The sequence below is a fragment of the Ranitomeya variabilis genome, chromosome 6 (assembly GCF_051348905.1).
Source record: "Ranitomeya variabilis isolate aRanVar5 chromosome 6, aRanVar5.hap1, whole genome shotgun sequence".
Classification (NCBI taxonomy): domain Eukaryota; kingdom Metazoa; phylum Chordata; class Amphibia; order Anura; family Dendrobatidae; genus Ranitomeya; species Ranitomeya variabilis.
The window spans coordinates 176,763,057-176,784,457 of NC_135237.1; the positions used below are offsets into that span (position 1 = coordinate 176,763,057).

The 21,401-nt window shown below is 45.2% G+C and overlaps 1 protein-coding gene across 2 annotated transcripts in view; it reads right to left on the bottom strand.

The window, feature by feature from the left end:
* NPSR1 (neuropeptide S receptor 1) overlaps positions 1–21,401 on the bottom strand; it is a 914,796-nt gene that overhangs the window by 457,062 nt on the left and 436,333 nt on the right. For both annotated transcript variants that reach the window (XM_077267601.1, XM_077267602.1), the window contains exon 3: positions 10,601–10,704. In XM_077267601.1, coding sequence (XP_077123716.1) covers positions 10,601–10,704 — 104 coding nt within the window. The remainder of the gene's footprint in view (positions 1–10,600; positions 10,705–21,401) is intronic.

Below are 21,401 nucleotides of genomic sequence, written 5' to 3' on the forward strand. Positions count from 1 at the left end.
CTGATTACTCCTGTTAACAATTTTGAACTTTATTTGGCCCACTTTATTATTTGGGCCTACTAACTGTGTCTGCCTCTTATTACAGTTGTCCTCCACTGAACAAAGCAATGCCGCCTGGTTAGTCCTGTTACCAATTTTGAACTGCATTTTGCACACTTTATTATTTGGGCCTATATCTGTGTTTCCTCCTCATCCTGCCCATTGCCCAGCCAGTGCTACATGAGTCTGCTGGTACATTGACCCAGACCGCTACATTCCCCTTGCACTCTACACAGCCAGAATCTGACCCTGCTGAAATTCAGGTTCCCCTTCCCGCATACTATACCACCTTACACGAGGACAAAGAGGAAGGCGCAGATGAAAGTGCAGGTTCCTTCATCAGGTGGGGAGGGCATACTCGTTGGCAACGTCACTGTCACAGGGCCCCTCATAGTACGCAAAAGTGTCTCTGCCAGTGGGAGGCGCCGCCGCCGTCAAACACTACGCCGTACTTTGAGGGTCCCTGTGCCAGTGCCAATGCGAACGAGTGGGCCCCCCCTGCTTGCTCAGGATCACAGCACTTGCAAAGTTGAAATACTGACCTCTCCCTGCTCCACCGCAATGACGTAGTCCGCGTTTCCTGGGCCCACGAAAAACTTGAGCCAGCCCTACCCCCCCACAACTTTAGCCAAATGACCCCCAATTTTTAATGCCTAACTATTATTATAAGGTAAATTAAGATTCACAAGCTTAAGTGACACAAATTGATGTTTTTGACATTAAAATGGGCAATGTAGGTGTTTTCCTGTCCTCCACTCACTGCCGTCTTTGCTCCCCATTGACTTACATTGGGTTTCGTGTTTCGGTCGATCCCCGACTTTGCGCGATAATCGGCCGATTTCACTAGACTCGACTTTTGACAAAGTCGGGTTTCGCGAAACCCGCCTCGATCCTAAAAAAGTCAAAGTCGCTCAACCCTAGTTAGGAATAGAAGAATTTTTTGGTGGCCTCTGAATTAAGCCTCCATGAAACACTAGATGCTGCAAATTATTTCAAAGTCAGGTCACCTACTATATGACGTTTAGCAACAGAAAAAATGTTTTGGTTATGTGCGTGAGCTCTGCAAGCAGCTTAATTTCAACTCGACAAAATGACAAAGTGTGATATGGAGGGCTGTCTAATTTCTTGCAACTGAATAATTATAATTGTTTTTAATGTGCCTTAAGTCTGCAGACATGTTCATATCACCACAGCACTAAATGACAAAGTGGGATACAGCAAGCTGTTTCACATTTAGCTAGTGAAAAAATATTATTTAGAATGTTAAATTCATGCATGGAGCACAATAGTATCACAACCCCTGATGCAGACTTATAGCAGGAGTCTGCGCACAGATACAAAATGAACAGGGAGGCATGAGAGGAGAGCTGCTGTGAGCTTACCGACCTGAGCGCAGGACCTCAAATACATGATCCCTAAGGGGAGTGGCCAAAGGCGGAGACCAGCGATGTCGGAGAGAAGTCAGAACTTGCCGAAGTCAAGCCAGGAGGTCAGTGAGGTGCCGAAGAGTGAGATGAAAAGGGAAGTTAGGATGTAGCCAAAGGTTAGGGAGCCAGAGATATTGGTACAGTACAAGCGGGGCAGGTGGGTGCAGAATAAGAGTAACCAAGTCAGAGGGTCAAAGCCGGAAGAGACAGTAATAACAGAATCACAGAGCAAAGCACAAAATGAGAAAACGGATCTGGTCATACATGAGAGACAATCAGACAAAACAGTATGCAAGCACACCAGGGGGTCAAACACACAGCCAGAACGAATGTCTAACTGACAAAGAACCCTGGAAGGGGGCGGGTACATATAGCACTCCCAAATCCAAAAAGGAGGCCACACAAAATTAATCCTTAGAGGATAGGGAAAGGAACCCTGTCCTCAACCATGACAAATAGAAGCAGTGTGCAACACACTTATAGGACATGTGCCCTGCTGGCTTTGTCTGTGGACCTCATTAATGGCCAAAAAAATGCTGGAAGGTAAATTTGACAGCTACACTGGACACTAGCTAGCTACATCATCTGACTGATATACAACCGCCTAGCTAACTAGCTAAAATATTTGCTGGTAACAGTGCCAGCATCAGGAGCAGCCTCTCTGTGCTGTTACAGTGTCAAAATGGTGCTAAAACAAGATGTCCACTCTTCATATGGCAAGGGACATATGATTGCAGCAGCCAATGACACAAGCCATGGTGTCAGGACATCGTGGGTGTCTCCAGGGGTCTGATTGGCTAGCCTCAATGTGCACACATACTGTAAAGTTAGGGAAAAAAAGTTTACAAGAACACCGCACCTCTGACCCCTCCCCTCATCAAACACATGCAAAATGCTCATGGTACACCACTATTATCATTGCAAAAGTCCTGAAAATGCTTTTGTGGTAACACAAATATTTTCCTGCACTTTTTACCAAATGCTACCGATTTTTACCAATTTTATAAAACATAATTTGTGTTTCTGATCACGAATCCGAATGTGTAATATTTGTGCCGAATTTATGTTTGGAGATCGTTTTCCGAACAAATTCGCTCATCACTACTGTTAATGTGTAGGTGCCAATATACCACAGCACACATTTAGAAGTCTTAGGCTACGTGTCCATGTTGCAGAATGTAAGCAGAATTTTCATCATGCGTTTTTCATGCTTTTTTTTTCATGCGTCCCAATACAATTATATAGAGGCAAATTCAGCAAAATTAATGAACATGCTGCGGAAAAAACGCAGCATGGGCAAAACAATGCGGAATTCCATTAAAAATAATGTGATGCGTTTTTTAAAGCTTTTTTTAAGATTTCCGCAGGGGAAAAACAAGGAAAAAGCGCTTAAAAAATGCAACGTTGGCACATAGCCTTATGGAGTCAATGAGACAGCTGTTTTCGAGTCAAAAGCAAGAACTACACAATTCTGGGCAAGTAGTTTTAATGTTAGTGGATTTCTTTTAGGCTCATTGACAGCAATTATGTTATCTATAGCAAGCTGCCCTGCCATGTTGTAAGGTCATGCTTATAAATGTAAAACTGAATGTATAGAAAAAGACGATTAAAAGCCTGAACATCCACCCTACAGTTAGTTGATGTATTCACGATCCAGCTTCTGGTAAAACTTTTAGAGTAATCTTCGTTCCATCAAAAATATAGTGGACAGGAACAGGAGCAAGCAATGCATTTCGAAAACAGTATATTTGTAGATCATGAAGGCGCTAGACACGTGTGCCTGAAAAAGCAGCAGCAGGCAAACCAGCCAGTAGGTGTGTGAGACTGCCCAAAGATAATCAAAGTAAAAACAGAGTTTGCCGCGCTGAAAGGCACTTACAGATCCATATATAGTCCTGTATGTTTCCACTTGTGTAACGGTTTCTTCCCCCACCGTTCAGTAGTTCCTGGTGATGGGAGCGTCCTCCCCAAGGTCGCAATCCCCCGTGGGAGCCCGCCGCCGCTGCTCAGCGGGAGCCTCGGCCGATGGTGCCGCTGAAGGCGTAGCAAGGTGAGCGGGGGGCGTAGTTAGATGGTGACGTCACCTGTCCGTGTATGACGGACGTGTGTAGGGGCCAATCCCGACGTGTTTCGAGGGAAACGTCCCTCTTCCTCAAGGTATGGCACCTGCACCTGCCGAGGCTCCTGCTGAGCAGCGGCGGCGGGCTCCCACGGGGGATTGCGACCTTGGGGAGGACGCTCCCATCACCAGGGACTACTGAACGGTGGGGGAAGAAACCATTACGCAAGTGGAAACATACAGGACTACATATGCATTTCGAAAACAGTTGTTCTTTATCAAGCTTACTTGAAAATGACCAAGCACCAGTCTTAACCCCTTTACCCCCGAGGGTTGTTTGCACGTTAATGACCGGGCCAATTTTTACATTTCTGACCACTGTCCCTTTATGAGGTTATAACTCCGGAACACTTCAACGGATCCTGATGATTCTGACAATGTTTTCTCATGACATATTGTACTTCACAATAGTGGTAAAATTTCTTCAATATTACTTGCATTTTTTTATGTAAAAAAACGGAAATTTGGCTAAAAGTTGGAAAATTTTGCAATTTTCAAATTTTGAATTTTTATGCCCATAAAACAGAGAAATATGTCACACAAAATAGTTAATAAATAACATTTCCCATATGTCTACTTTACATCAGCACAATTTTGGAACCACATTTTTTTTTCTTTAGGAAGTTATAAGGGTTAAAACTTAACCAGTGATTTCTCAATTTTACAACAAAATTTACAAAACCATTTTTTTTAGGGACCACTTCACATTTGAAGTCACTTTGAGGGGTCTATATGGCTCAAAATACCCAAAAGTGACACCATTCTAAAAACTGCACCCCTCGCGGTACTCAAAACCACATTCAAGAAGTTTATTAACCCTTCAGGTGTTTCATAGGAGCAGAAGCAACGTGGAAGGAAAAAATAAACATTTATCATTTTAGTCACAAAAATGATATTACAGCAACAATTTTTTTATTTTCCCAAAGGTAAAAGGAGAAAATGGACCACAAAAGATGTAGTCAAATTTGTCCTGAGTACGCCGATACCCCATATTTTGGGGGAAACCACTGTTTGGGCACATGACAGGGCTCAGAAGGGAAGTAGCGCCGTTTGATTTTTTTCAAGCTAAAATTAGCTGGAATTGAGATCGGACGCCATGTTGCGTTTGGCGAGCCCCTGATGTGCCTAAACAGTGGAAACCCCCCACAAGTGACCACATTTTGGAAACTAGACCCCCTAAGGAACTTAACTAGATGTGTGGTGAGCACTTTTATCCCCTAAGTCCACTTCACAGAAGTTTATAACGCCTGGGCGTGAAAATAAAAAATCATATTTTTTCCACAAACATGATCGTTTAGTCCACAATTTTTTAATTTTACAAGGGTAAAAGAAGAAATTGGACAACAAAAGTTGTAGTCCAATTTGTTCTGAGTACGCCGATACCCCATATGTGGGGGGGACCACTGTTTGGGCGCATGGCAGGGCTCAGAAAGGAAAGAGTGCCATTTGACTTTTTCAAGCTAAAATTAGCTAGAATTGAGATCGGACGCCATGTCGCATTTGGTGAGCCCCTGATGTGCCTAAACAGTGGAAACCTAACACAAGTGAACCCATTTTGGAAACTAGACCCCCTAAGGAACTTATCTAGATGTGTCATGAGCACTTTTATCATCAAGTGTTTCACAGAAGTTTATAATGCCCGGGCACGAAAATAAAAAAATCCTATTTTTTCCCACAAAAATGATCTTTAAGTCCCCAATTTTCAATTTTTCCAAGGGTAACATGAGAAATTGGATGCCAAAAGTTGAAGTCCAATTTGTTCTGAGTACGCTGATACCCCACATGTGGGAGAAAACTACTGTTTGGGTATACTTTGGGGCTCGGAAGGGAAGTAGTGACGTTCTGAGAACCAGACTTTGATGGAATGGTACACGGGTGTCATGTTCCGTTTGCAGAGCCCCTGATGTGCCTAAACAGTGGAAACCCCCCACAGGTGACCCCATTTTGGAAACTAGACCTAATTTGGAACTTATCTAGGTGTGTGGTGAGAATTTTGAACCCCCAAGTGTTTCACTTAAATTTATAACGCCCGGGCTTGAAAATAAAAAATCCTAATTTTTCCCACAAAAATGATCTTTTAGTCCCCAATTTTTAATTTTCCCAAGGGGAACAGGAGAAATTGGACCCCAAACGTTGTTGTACAATTTGTCCTGAGTACACTGATATGCCACATGTGGGAAAAAATACTGTTTGGGCACACGTCGGGGCTCGGAAGGGAAGTGGTGACGTTTTGGAAAGCAGACTTTGATGGAATGGTCTGCAGGCATCATGTTCCGTTTCCAGAGCCCCTGATGTGCCTAAACAGTAAAAAAAAAACACAAGTGACATTTTGTAAACTAGACCCCCAATGAACTTACATAGATGTGCCGCCTTTTTGGAACTAATCTACTGTTTCCTGTAAAGTAAGTAGTAGTGCATGGAGGTGTGGAACAATTTGAAGCAATCCTTCACACACAGGCCAGGTTTTTCGGGGCAGGTGTCACATTGATAAATGCTGTCCTTGCGTATTCCCCTTTTGTAACACACTCGGCACCTTTTTTGAGACTTACCTCTTTTTCCAGTTTGCGGGACCTCCCCCGGGAAATGCTGTCCTGGTACGATATGAGAACCTTCAGTTCTGGAAGTACTGGGGCCCTCTCCTTCCCTCGTGCCAAATATCAGGGCCTTAACCACTACCTCCTGGAACTGAAAGTACGACGTATCGGTGTGGCGTGCACATCGTGACAGCAGGAAAGTGTTGAGCATTGACATTTGTACGATGTACACAGACAGCTTTTTGTACCACACCTTGGCCTTTCTCAAAGCACTGTACGGTTGGAGGAGTTGATCAGAGAGATCAATGCCCCCCATGTTTTTGTTGTACCCCAGTACTCAGTCAGGTTTGCTGACCTGTGTAGAGTACAGTACAGTGTTGAGGGCACTGCCATCACCATGTATGGTGGTCAAGAGAAGGACATCCCTCTTGTCCTTGTACTTGACCACCAGCAGGTGGTCGCTACATTGGGCTCTGCTGTCACCCCTTCTGAGCATCTGCCCAAGTAGCGTTTATGGGAGGCCTCTCTGATTTTTGCAGACAGTCCCGCATGCTGCGGTACCTCGCGCAGAGAGGGATTTGTAGAGTGGGATGCTGGAATAAAAGTGTAGAGGTGATAACATTTATCCAGCAGTGGGTGCACCAAATCCCACACAATTTTCCCACTCACTCCCAGGACAGGGGGACACTCAGGGGGTTAAATCCTGGTGTCCTTCCCTTCGTAGACTCTAAAGCTGTAGGTGTACCCTGAGGTACTCGCACACAGCTTGTAGAGTTTGATTCCGTACCTGGCCCTCTTGCTGGGCAGGTATTGACAGAATCTGAGCCGCCCCTTAAAATGAACCAAGGACTCATCCACGCAGATATCCCTTTTGGGCACATACACTTCACCAAACTTTTTGTTGAAGTGTTTGATGACAGGCCGAACTTTGAACAGAGGGTCAAAGTTGGCTTTCATCTCGTGCGGGACACTGTGCATTATCAGAATAATGGAGGAAATTATAGATGGCCTCAAAACGCGTCCGGACCATGACCATTCGGAACACTGGAGTGTTGTATAAAATATCAACACTCCAATATTGCCAAATTTCTGGCTTCTTTGGGAGCCCCATATGAAGGATCAGGCCCCAAAACTGCATCATTTCAACTGCATCTACAGGAGACCAGTTAGAATATGATGAACTGGTGTTTTGCTCCAAAAATTGACAAGCATACAAATTAGTTTGCTCCACCATGAGGTTAACAAAATCCTCAGAAAAAGACTTTGAAAAAGTCTATTTCTGTGAGGCCGGTTGTGTCAAACCTGATTCCTGATTCTGCCACAAAATCAGGAATCAGTGGCTCGTAATTTTCGGGGGGCGAGGTCCATACGGGGTCCAAAGAGGGGCGCGCTGGTTCATCTTCAGGAGTGGGCCCTGCCTCATCTTCATGAATGATGGGCACTGCTTCTGTCCTGCGACGTCTGCGTGGCAGTTCCGCAGGGCCGGAGGAGGAAGATGAGGAGTGGGAAGAGGATGAGGAAGAATCAGAAAAATAAAGAAAAGTGGGATCCTCTCCCTCGCTATCAGTGTCAGAGGCAAGGAAAGAATATGCCTCCTCCGCTGAATAGCGCTGTTGGGACGAAAGGGACGAGCGGGACATTGTTTTTGTGAGTATGGTGCTTGGGTGTACTTTATTGCTAACTATGTGTACGTGTGGCGGGGGATAGTGTTTGGTGCAAACTATTCTGAAAAGAAAAAGCTAAAGGAAAAAAAAAAAGCAAATGGAAAGAAAAAAATACCTGTGAAAGGAAAAGTCTAAAACAGCAGGCCCTAGCTCTGATAAGTGAACCGCGTCACTTATCAAAGTTCGGCGGCTGCTGGGTGTGCGAACGGGGATGTGAAAAAAACGGGAGGCACGAGAGCTCTGATAAGTGAACCGTGTAACTTATAAGAGTTCGGCGGCTGCTGGGTGTGCGAACGGGGATGTGAAAAAAAAAAGGGAAGGCACGGATCAGACGCGGCGGCTGGGTGAGCGCACGGGGATGGGGGAAAAAAAAAAAGAAAAGGGAAGGCACGGATTAGACGTGGCGGCTGGGTGAGCGCACAGGGATGGGGAAAAAAAAAGAAAAGGAAAGGCACGGCTTAGATGCGGCGGTTGGGTGAGCACACGGGGATGGGGAGAAAAAAAAGAAAAGGGAAGGCATGGATTAGACGCGGCGGCTGGGTGTGTGCACGGGGATGGGAAAAAAAAGAAAAGGGAAGGCACGGATTAGACGCGGCGGCTGGGTGAGCACACAGGGATGGGGAAAAAAAAAAGAAACGGGAAGGCATGGATTAGATGCGGCGGCTGGGTGAGCATACGGGGATGGGAAAAAGAAAAGTGAGCACGAGTGTTGATAGGTGAAACTGCGTCACCAATCAACACTCGGCGGCTGCTAAATTTGGGTACGGATACAGTGCAAGGTGGGGGTGGAGGGGGAAAGGGAAGGGGGGATGGGGTGATGAAGAGAGATCGGGCCGGGATCAGGGTATCAACACTTACGGCTGTAGTCTCTCTTCTTTCTTCTGTCTTCTTTCCTCTTTCTTTTTTCTTTAGCAAGAATTGTGGTGTCACAGGCTACTGTGGCACCACAAGTCTCAGCACAGGAGGGGATCTCTCAGCCTGACTGCTCTGCAGGAATCCTCACCAAGTGTGAGGATTTCTGCAGAGCAGTCAGACAGGTCAGGGGCAGGTGAGACAGGTCACAGAGCGGTCACACCGCTGCTGTGACCTGTGATTGGTGGGATCGATAATCACATCGATCCCACCAATCAGAGGAGGCCCTGGTGACGCCGGTGTTGCTAGGCACGTGCCTATGATCTGAGCTCACAGCTCCGATCATAGGCAGGTCACCGGCAGGTCACCAGCAGGTGACCTGCAGGTCACTATCAGTGCACAGCACGGTCACACCATTGCTGTGCCCTGTGATTGGCGCGATCGACGATCACATCGATTGCACCAATCAGTAGCTGCGGGCTCCAGAGTATGATCTTAGGCAGGGCACAGCAGGCAGGCTCCGGAGCAGGAAGTTACAGGCACGGCACAGCTCGGAAACACCGCCGCTGTGCCCTATGATTGGCGCGATCGATGTGATCGTCGATCGTGCCAATCTGGGGGGTTTTGGCCGATGCCTGGTGATGCCAGACACCAGCCTAGGATCGAGTACATCAGTACTCGATCCTAGCCTGGGACCTCAGTTTCAGCCAATCTGATTGGCTGAAACAATGAGAAAGGCTGTGATTGGCTGTTCAGAATTGAACAGCCAATCACAGTGATTGGGAGGCAGGGGGGGCGGAGACAGGCCCTAGGATGCCAACACCATCTTCCTCCAGGTAAGATGGCATCGGAATTTTAATGCGATCACTGCGACTTAAGTCGCAGTGTCGCATTAAAGGGCATGACGTACTATTCCGTCCTTGGGAAGTAAAGCCCACCCCACATGGACGGAATAGTACGTCCAATGGCAGAAATGGGTTAAATACACAGGTGCAATTAAACAACACACATGAGAAATAATTAACTAATTGAAACTGACACACTGTGAAAGAAAAAAAAAAGGAAAGAAAGGGGGAAAGAAAGGAAACACAAAAAGATTAATAAATGTTAAAATCCAAATAGATAATAAAACAAAAACAGAGGAATAAGAGATAAAGAACAACCGTGTTTGAAACGCGTTGCTTGTTCCTGTTCTTGTCCACTGTATTTTTTTTTATTGTTTTTTGATGGTATAAAGATTACTCTGTAAATTTTACCAGAAGCTGGAACATTTCTTCCTTTTCCTGAAATTGCTATAAATGAGTGGTCAGCTCGTGGTACCGTGCACGCTGGACTCCTATAAACTTCCATGGTGAACTGACACTATCCTTCTCTGTTTTCTGTATTCATGATCCACCTAATGATATAGTTTATTGAAACTGTCATCTTTATAAATGTTAAGACAGGGTCTGGTGTCAATAGCCAGCAGGCAGACTGGGGAAGGCAATGCAGATGTTGGGACTATGAATATGTTCTGCACTCTCTGGTGATTTTGTTTGCAGTTATGCATATTTAGCATCCCCCTTAAAGTCTGTCTTGTTTTAGGCTTGGGTCAGTCACCGTTTTGCATTTTTGCCAAAAGGTACTGTTATTTTTATTAAACAAATTTAAAATTAAGACCTAACAAAATTATACATATGCTCCAGATAGATTTTGATTAGAGATGAACAAATGTATTTGAATGGAATTGAATTCTCCTTGAATCTTACAAAACTCCTAATTTGCTAAAATGCGGATTTTTTGTCATTCGATTCCAAACAGTAGCAAAATGTAAGACACTGTCCACCATTTTTCTGTACCTCAAAAAGCCGATCACCAGGTTAAAAAATGAAAGAAATATTTATAGCCACCATACTGCGCACCTCTCACTGATCAATGTCAGTTTTTACATTGCAAATATTTTATAATACTTGAAAAAATACCTACCTGCAAGTATCGAATTACCCTGCAAACAATATCTGGTGCCAAGAAATCGCCAGTAAACCTCCATATAATGTCAGTCAAGATGCTTATTAGACCTGTTAGAGCATCTGAAACAAAAATACCATAGTTATAAATTACAGCTTTTATATTTACAATACAACTGTCTAAAACTATAAGTTCCAAATGAGAAAAGAGGGTGTTTGACAAAGATAAAAAACTACAACACACAAACTACCTGATAAAAACAAAAGCAATAAGCCTTATTCTAATAAACACATATAAGAGAAAACATTTCAAATAAATTAAAGAGAATCTGTCTCCACATTTGATCTATCTACACTACTAATATGTAAATACAGGTTATAGACCACCTTGTTGTCGATAAATACTTTTTTATTACTTTATATAAATTACCTCTTCCATGCTATGGGTATGATGTTCCCTGGAAGATAACTGTGCTTCCAGAACTTATTTTACATGAAGGGGCGTTAAAAGTGTGTTGTGTGATGGCCGTTCACTGCAGAGCTCTGTGTGATTATACCTGACACATCTGCAAGTTCCTCTCAGATCCAGTTTCCATCTCAGAAGCAGAAAGGGTTGCAATATGTTAGCACCACGCTGGATCCCTGCTCTGACAGGCAGGGTCTCCGATGTGTCACTTCACTCACCCACGCTGCGGTCGGTTCCTTCCTTCCCCATGCTCTGCATGAGTCCAGCAGAGCTTCCAGCCGGGCTCCCAGCCATGTCCTTAGGGCATGTGTGTGCGTGCGCCCACCCTCTTAAAGGGTCAGCACGTGCACTTGCTGTTTTCTCCCGAGCCAATAGCTGTGGGGCATTATGTAACATAGTAGGGAATCACTCATTACAACATCATATGGCAGAGAGTTCCATAGTCTCACTGCTCTTACAGTAAAGAATCCGCGTCTGTTATTATGCTTAAACCCCCAGTCCTCTAATAACCTTGGTCGCCCTTCTCTGCACCCGCTCCAGTTCAGCTATGTCTTTCTTATACACCGGAGACCAGAACTGTACACAGTATTCTAAGTGTGGTCGAACTAGTGACTTGTATAGAGGTAAAATTATGTTCTCCTCATGAGCATCTATGCCTCTTTTAATGCATCCCATTATTTTATTTGCCTTTGTAGCAGCCGCCTGACACACTAAATATGAGTTTGTCATCCACCCATACGCCCAGGTCTTTTTCATTGACGGTTTTACCCAGAGTTTTAGAATTAAGCACATAGTTATACATCTTATTACTTCTACCCAAGTGCATGACCTTACATTTATCCCCATTAAAGCTCATTTGCCATTTATCAGCCCAAGCTTCTAGTTTACATAAATCATCCTGTAATATAAAATTGTCCTCCTCTGTAATGATTACCCTGCAGAGTTTAGGGTCATCTTCAAATATTGAAATTCTGCTCTGTATGTCCCCTACAAGGTCATTAATAAATATGTTAAAAAGAAGAGGGCCCAATACTGACCCCTGTGGTACCCCACTGCTAACCGCGACCCAGTCCGAGTGTGCTCCATTAAAAACCACCCTTTGTTTCCTATCCCTGAGCCAGCTCTTAACCCACTTACACATATTTTCCCCTATCCCCATTATTCTCATTTTATGTATCAACCTTTTGTGTGGCTCCATAACAAAAGCTTTTGAAAAGTCCATATACACTACGTCCACTGGGTTCCCTTGGTCCAGTCCAGAACTTACCTCTTCATAGAAATTGATCAGAATAATCTGACAGGAACCTAGTAAACCCATGTTGATATTGGGTGATGAGGTTATTCCTCCTCAGATACTCCTGCATAGCATCCCTTAGAATACTCTCCAGGATTTTACCCACAGTAGAGGTTAAGCTGACTGGCCTATAATTTTCAAGCTCAGTTTGTCCCCTTTTTGAATATTGGCACCACATTTGCTATACGCAAGTCCTGTGGTACAGACACTGTTATTATGGAGTCTTTAAAGATTAAAAATAATGGTCTATCAATGACTGTACTTAATTCCTGCAGTACATGGGGGTGTATCCCATCCGGGCCCGGAGGTTTGCAATTTTAGTGATTTTTAGACGCCGCCGTACTTCCTGCTGGGTTAAGCATGTGACATTTAATGGGAAATTTTTATTATCACTGATCATGTTGTCTGCCATGGGATTTTTTTGTGTAAATACTGATGAAAAAAAGTCATTTAGCATATTGGCTTTTTCCTCATCCTCATCCACCATTGCACCCAGACTATTTTTAAAAGGGCCAACACTATCATTTTTTAGTTTCTTACTACTTACGTAGTTAAAGAATATTTTGGGATTAATTTTACTCTCTCTGGCAATGAGTCTCTCTGTCTCAATTTTTGCTGCCTTGATTTGCTTTTTACAGAATTTATTTAATTTTCTGTATTTATTTAATGCCTCCTCACTACCTACTTCCTTTAGTTCTCTAAATGCTTTTTTTGTCACTTATTGTGCCTCTTACAGCTCTATTTAGCCATATTGGTTTCCACCTATTTCTAGTATGTTTATTCCCATACGGTATATACTGTGCACAGGTCCTATCCTGGATGCTAATAAACGTCTCCTATTTTCTTTGTGTATTTTTATGTCTCAGGATATCGTCCCAGTTAATTGCACCAAGATCCTCTCTCATCCGTCGGAAATTTGCCCTCCTGAAGTTTAGTGTCCTTGTAACCCCTCTGCTACACATCTTATTAAACGATACATGAAAACTTATTATTTTGTGATCACTATTACCCAAGTGACCCCCAACCCTTATATTTGATATGCGGTCTGGCCTGTTGGTTAATATTAGGTCTAGCAGTGCCCCCCTTCTTATTGGGTCCTGAACCAGTTGTGAAAGGTTATAGTCTCTCATAGTTGTTAAAAACTGATTACCTTTGCTGGATTTGCAGGTTTCTGTTCCCCAATCTATTTCAGGGTAGTTGAAGTCCCCCATAATAATGACTTCTCCTTGAGTCGCAGCTTCATCTCTTTGCTTTATGAGGATATTCTCCATTGCTTCCATTATTTTTGGAGACTTATAACAAATACCTATCAATAATTTATTATTTTTGCCCCTCCCCTTATCTCCACCCACAGGGACTCTACATTTTCATTAGATTCACCTATATTATCACAAAAGATTGGTTTTAAGGACGATTTTACATATAGACACAAACCTCCCCCTTGCTTATCCATTCGGTCATTTCTGAACAGACTATAGCCCTGCAAGTTAACAGCCCAGTAATGGCTCTCATCCAGCCATGTTTCCGATATCCCCACCATGTCATGATTATGCTCCAACAACATTAGTTCCATTTCGTTGGCGAGGCTTCTGGCATTAGTATACATGCACTTTATGTATCGCTCTGGACCTCTATTCTTTCTTAAATTATTAATAGTTCTATCCCCACCCCCCATGCCACTGCTACCCCCAACTTCCTTATTTGTGCCCAGGTCTCTATCTTCCCCTCCTATAAAATGAACACCCTCCCCATAATCCCTAGTTTAAACACTCCTCCAACCTTTTAGCCATTTTCTCCCCCATCACAGCTGCACCTTCCCCATTTAGGTGCAGCCCGTCCCTAGCGTAAAACCTGTAGCCAACTGAGAAGTCGGACAGTTCTGCAGGATCCCAAATCCCTCCTTCCTACACCAATTCTTGAGACACTTATTAACCTCCCTAATCTCCCGTTGCCTCTCTGGCGTGGTACAGGCAGTATTTCGGAAAATAACATGTTGTAGGTCCTTGCTTTCAGCTTGCAGCCTAATTCCCTGAAATTGTTTTTAAGGACCTTCCACCTACCTCTAACTTTGTCATTTGTGCAATGTGCACCATGACCGCTGGGTCCTCACCAGCCCCTCCCAGTAATCTGTCAACCCGATCAGCGATTTGTCGGACTCGAGCGCCAGGTAGGCAGCACACTGTTCGACGATCCCTGTCTTTGTGACAGATTGCCCTATCTGTTCCCCTAATAATTGAATCCCCCACTACCAGCACCTGTCTGGCCTGCCCTGCTCTCCTATTTCCCTCCTTACTGTAGCATTCACTCCTCCGGCTTTCAGAGGATATGCCTGGCTGCAGCAGTGCTACCCCGGTACTACCACCCCCTCATCTCCCAACTTAGCAAACTTATTGGGGTGTGCCAGATCAGGACTAGCCTCCCTGGCACTCTTCCCTCTACCCGGCCTTCTAACTGTCACCCAGCTTGCTGCTCCACTGTCCTGCATCTCCATCCTACCATCCCCCCTCATCTATCCCATTGAGCATTTACTCAGTGAGCAGAAGACTCCTTTCCATATTGTCAATGGATCTCAGTGTTGCCAGCTGCACATTTAGATCCAGAATCTGGGTTTCCAAATGCACAACGTGCTCACATGTTGCACAGCAGTATGCACCCTCGACCGTCTGATCAAGGATTGCATACGTGTGGCAAGATGTGCACTGGATGGCATTAACAATAGTGGAGCACATTTCCTAATGGGGATTCCACCAAACAGAAATGTTAAATAAAAAATAAATACAGAGTATTAATAAAATACAGTTAGCAATTCAGTAATTCCTCCCTTGGAAACTCCCTGAATCCAAAGTCACTGAATCACAAGTCACACATTTACCGCCATTCGCACTTACGCTCAGGTCATACTCAGCTCGTTCACACTCGCTAAGCTGAAGATTTAAAGAGATTTTTTTTTTCTTTTTCCCCTCAGCAGCAATCTATCTTGCTGTTCAATGCACTTCCAAAAAAAATATGTATATATTGCTTCCTCGTCACTGGGGAGTTGCCTGAGCAACTTTCCTGTTCTGCAGTCTAAGTTGCATAAGGCTGCATACCAGTTCCTTCTGCATTCTGGTGCAGATCTTGCCTGCTGCACTCTGGTGCAGATCCTGCCTGCTGCACTCTGGTGCAGATCCTGCCAGCTGCACTCTGATATGAAGTCTGCCTGCTGCACTCTGATTCAAGCTCTGCCTGCTGCACTCTGATACCAACTCTGCCTGTTGCACCATCTAGTTTGTCCTACTGGGACCAGCTGCGATGCATCTGTCTGTCTTGGAGTGGCACCTGGCATTCATGGGGAGCCAAGCGTAACCTCACTATCAGAGGCTCTAGTGAACATTTTGGTGCTCGATTAGTCATGCCCTCCAGGCTCTCCATAGTCTGTGGCACAGTGGTTCCACAAACCATGACGCAATATGATTGCAATATAGCTGTCAGGACTCGAACCCAGCAGCTCTTGTGCACCAGGCCACAGATCTTCCCTCTGAGGTATTCATCTTGCCTGACAGTTCCTTGCTAAACCAGATACTAGTACCTGTGTTGTTCCTGATTCTCTCCAACCTGAGTTCTGATTGGCTCCACCTCAAATTCCTGATTGAACACCCTACTTAAACCTGGCACTGCACTTCCTTCCTTGTGAGATTATTGAGCTCCCAGCCTTTAGTCTAGGGTCTTTCCACCTGCCGTTTATCCTCAAGATTCTACTGCTGCCACTGTGTACCAACCTCAATTTCCTGATGATGCTACCAGCTGGTGCTGACCATAGTGGTTGCAATATTAATACTCCAATTCAGGCAGTCCCTAACAGAATAATCTCACACACAAAATGGAGTCTGTTGCAGTCCAACTGAAGCAACAAGTTGCTGAACTTCAGAATTTCGGTCCATGAAAAGTTTTCTGAGGTGCAAACCCAGGTGTTGGGTCAGCAAAAGGAAATTAATGAGTTACAGAGGCAAAGCATATAGACATGTCTCTACTTTGGTAAAGTCCTTAATAAATCTTCTGTACTAACAGATGAAACCCAGTAAGTCTTGACACTCCACCACAGTGCAGGCACGGGTTAATGCTGAAATGCCTGTACCTTCGAGTTCATAGCCTGGACTCCCTCTTTGTTCATCACATGTCCCAAGTAGAGATGAGCCAAATGGTTTGAAAAACATACCCAGATCCGATTAGATTCAATGTAAGGCAAAACCAAATGTATACGCAACACCTTAAAGGGTGACAAAAAGCTTTTCCAAGGAGGTAAAATTAACTGTAGACACCATGAAAACTGGCATCAATCGACCCACAGTAGAAATTTGCAAATGGCACAGCAGCAGTCACCCATGGCACATGTATGAAGTATCAAGATCAGGCCCAGCATTTACAGCTTGGAATTGAAATTTTAATGAGGACCTGATGGTTATGGGAGCGGTGTAAGCTTTCTTAGCTGAGAGACCTGATACCTCATGCAACACTTCAATTTTTTTTTCTTTTATTCCAGCCACACTCACATTATACAAACATCAGTTTTGTACAGTAATTTGGGCAGAAAAATGAAAGGAAAGAAAGACAGGTTGTTGACGGATCAATTGACCCACAGTAAAAACTTTTATAATGGCATAGAAGCAGTCAGCCATGGCCCATGCATGCGGTTTCAGAGTCTGGGCCAGCATTTAGAGTTTTGAATTTAAGTTTAAATTAAGATGTGGTGGCGTAAAGGGAGCGGTGTAAGCCTTCTTACCTGGGAGCCCTGATACCTCATGCAACAATTTTTTTTTCCAGCCACACTTAGATGGCACAAACATCAGTTTCACACAGTACTATTGGAACAAACATGTAAGGAAGGCAGCATAGGTAGTTGACTGAATGTGAGTGCAGGGCTGCCTGTCTAGGAGCCCTACTTACACAAGCAACCCACCAGATGAAGACCCAACTCTGAGTCTCCACTTTTCAAAAAAATAATTGTCATAGACCACTAAATTGACATCAATTTTCACAGAGTAGAAACAGTATAATAGACCTCTGACAAACTTTCCACCACAGGCAACGCACCCGATGGAGACCCAACTTAGAGTTTCCACGTGTCAAAAAAAATTGTCACACACCATTAAAATGGCATCAGTTTCCAAAGAGTAGAAACAGTATACTAGGCCTCTGACACACGTTTTACTACAGGCAACCCACCCAATGGAGCTCCAACTTGGAGTATCCACATTTCAAAAAATTGTTTGTAACATCATGGGGTGCAAAAGTCATTGGAGGACCATGACTTGTTCATTTTTATGAATGTTAGGTGGTCTACACTTTCAGGGGACAGACAAAAGTGCTTATCCATCAGGACACCACCAGCAGCGCTGAAAACACATTCTGAGAGAACTCTGGCAGCTGGGCATGACAAGTTCTCCAAGGTGTTACAGGAGAAGTCAGGCCACTCTTCCATTTTTAAATACCAAAATGCAAAAGGGTCCAAACCCCCTGATGACATTGATATTGAAAGCCAAATGCTCCAGCACCATCCTCTCTAGTCGTTCACAATGTGTCAGACTTGTACTCTGTTCTGCTGGCACAAGGGCTGGTCTAAAAAATGTGTTAAGTGACTCACGGAAATTGCTTATGCCACTTAAACTACTGCTGCTAATGTTTTTGCGATGATTATTATTATTTATTATTATTTATTTATATAGCACCATTGATTCCACGGTGCTGTACATGAGAAGGGGTTACATGCAAGCTACAGATATCACTTACAGTAAACAAACTAACAATGACAGACTGATACAGAGGGGCGAGGACCCTGCCCTTGCGGGCTTACATTCTGCAGGATTATGGGGAAGAAGACAGTAGGTTGGGGGTTGCAGGAGCTCCGGTGTTGGGTGTTGAGGAGCAAATAAGTGTGGAGGAGAGAAGGAGGTCTTGGGAGGACCGGAGATTACGTGAGGCAAGATATCGGGAGATTAGTTCAGAGATATATGGAGGAGACAGGTTATGGATGGCTTTGTAGGTTAGTATTAGTAATTTGAACTGGATACGCTGAGGGAATGGGAGCCAGTGAAGAGATTTGCAGAGGGGGGAAGCGGAGGAGTAGCGAGGACAGAGATGGATTAGTCAGGCAGCAGAGTTAAGGATGGACTGGAGAGGTGCAAGGGTGTTAGCAGGGAGGCCGCAGAAAAGGATGTTGCAGTAGTCAAGGCGGGAGATGATGAGGGCATGCACAAGCATTTTAGTAGATTGAAGGTTGAGGAAAGGATGAATTCTGGAGATATTTTTGAGCTGGAGGCGACAGGAGGTGGAAAGAGCTTGGATGTGCGGTTTGAAGGACAGGGCAGAGTCGAAGGTTACTCCGAGGCAGCGGACTTCTGGTACGGGGGAAAGCATTATGTCATTGATTGCGATAGATAGGTCAGGTAAGGAAGATCTGTGGGATGGAGGAAAGATGATGAGTTCAGATTTGTCCACATTGAGTTTGAGGAAGCGAGAGGAGAAGAAGGAGGATATGGCTGATAGGCACTCTGGGATTCTGGACATCAGAGCGGTGACGTGTTGGCCAGAGAGGTAGATCTGAGTGTCATCAGCATAGAGGTGGTACTGGAATCCATGGGACTTTATGAGTTGTCCCAAGCCAAGTGTATAGATTGAGAAGAGTAGGGGTCCTAGAACAGAGCCTTGGGGGACTCCAACAGAGAGAGGGTGGGATGAGGAGGTAGTGTGGGAGTGGGAGACGCTGAATGTGAGGTTGGAAAGGTACGAGGCGATCCAGGATAGGGCGAGGTCTTTGATGCCAAAGGAGGAGAGGATCTGTAGTAGGAGGCAGTGGTCAACTGTGTCGAAAGCAGAGGACAGGTCTAGAAGGAGGAGTACAGAGTATTGTCCAGTAGCTTTGGTGGTAAGTAGGTCGTTAGTGATTTTGGTCAGGGCAGTCTCAGTTGAGTGATGGGGGCGGAAACCAGATTGTAGATGTCGAACAACAAGTTAGATGAGAGGTGGGAGGAAAGTTCAGCGTGAACATGCTGCTCCAGGAGTTTGGAAGCGAATGGGAGCAGCGATATTGGGTGATAGCTGGACATTGCAGTTGGATCGAGGGTTGGCTTTTTAAGGATAGGCGTGATTGTGGCATGTTTGAACGCAGAAGGGTAGGTGCCAGAAGTTAGTGATAGGTTGAACAGGTGGGTTAGGGATGGGATAAGTGTGGTGGTGAGGTTGGGGAGGAGGTGGGATGGGATGGGGTCGAGCGCACAGGTGGTGAGGTGTGATTTGGAGAGGAGACAATTAAGCCCCCCTTCAGTGATGTTGGATAGGGATGTTATGGGGTTTGGGCATTGGTCTGGTATACAAAGGGGTTGTGGTGGTTGAACAATAAAGACTTGCCTTGTCTGGTCGATCTTATTTTTAAAGTGTGTGGCAAAGTCCTCAGCAGAGATGAGGGAGGTTGGAGGGGGCAGTGGGGGGTGGAGGCGGGAGTTAAAGGTTTTGAATAACTGTTTGGGGTTGTAGGATAGGGAAGATACGAGGGTTGTGACGTAGGCCTGTTTAGCAGAGGTGAGAGCAGATTTAAAAGCGAGTGTTGCTTGTTTGAATACAGTGAAGTCATCTTGCGAGTGTGTTTTCTTCCAACGCCGCTCCGCAACCCTAGACACTTGCCGGAGCTTTTTAGTGGTGTTATTGTGCCAAGGTTGTCTATTGATACGTTGCACTCTGCCATGGACGAGAGGGGCAACCGTGTCAAAGCAGTGGCAGTGTCTGTGTTGTGAAGTGAGGATATGGATGCCAGTGGTAGGATGGAGTCAGAGAGTGTGTGGGTGTCTAGGTGTGCAAAGTTTCTGTGGGGTGTGCATGTTGCTAGACATGGATGACCGGTGAGGAGGACAGGGATGAGAAGGTGAGCAGATGGTGGTCGGTTAGAGGGAGAGGGGAGGTGGTGAAGTTAGATAGAGAGCAGAGACGGGTGAATACCAGGTCTAGTGTATGCCCGTCTGTGTGGGTGGCTGCGGAGGACCGTTGAGTAAGTCCAAAGGTTGAGGTAAGGGACAGAAGTTTGGAGGCTGTTGACTGAAGGGTTTCAATGGGGATGTTGAAGTCACCCATGATGATGGTGGGAATGTTAGCAGAGAGAAAGTGAAGAAGCCAGGTGGAGAATTGGTCAATAAAGGCAGTGGCTGGGCCTGGAGGTCGGTATATGACGGCCACTTGGAGGTTGGAGGGAGAGTAGATGCGGACAGAATGGACTTCAAAAGAGGGGAGGATAAGGGAGGGAAGAGGTGGGATTGGGTTAAAGGTGCAAGTTGAAGAAAGGAGAAGACCCACTCCTCCATCATGGTTGTTGCCGGGTCGAGGAGTGTGGGTGAAGTGGAGGCCTCCGTAACACAGCGCAGCAGGGGAGCCGGTATCAGAGGGTGTTAGCCATGTTTCTGTGAGGCCAAGGAAGGCAAGATTTCGGGAGAGAAAAAGGTCGTGAATCACATGAAGCTTCTTGCAGATTGAGCTGGCATTCCAGAGTGCTCCAGAGAGAGGGAGCAGGGGGGTGGGCGTCAGGGGCACGGGTTTTATGTTGGAAAGATTGTGGTAGTTCATGTTGGATAGGGAGCGATAGGAGGCAGTGGTAATGGGAGGTATGAGATGTGGGGGTCCAGGGATGGGAGATATGTCTCCAGCAGTGAGGAGAAGCAGAGAAAGAGAGAGCAGGTGGGAGAAAGAGAGTGGCCGACTTGTTATATGTTTTCTTAGGACAGATTTGAGGTTGAGGAGCAGGTCAGCAGAGGAGGACAGGTGGGGAGGTCAGAGGGAAGGGGAGATGATTACTAGGTTAGAGAGTGCTGGGGTTTGTGATAGCGAAGGAGAGAGAGGATTAGTGGAGCAAACACTGTAAGGGCATAGGTAAACATGGTGAAGGAGTAAAGGCCCCGTCTCACATAGCGAGATCGCTAGCAAGATCGCTGCTGAGTCACAAGTTTTGTGACGCAACAGCGACCTCAGTAGCGATCTCGCTATGTGTGACACGTACCAGCGATCAGGCCCCTGCTGCGAGATCGCTGGTCGTGTCAGAAT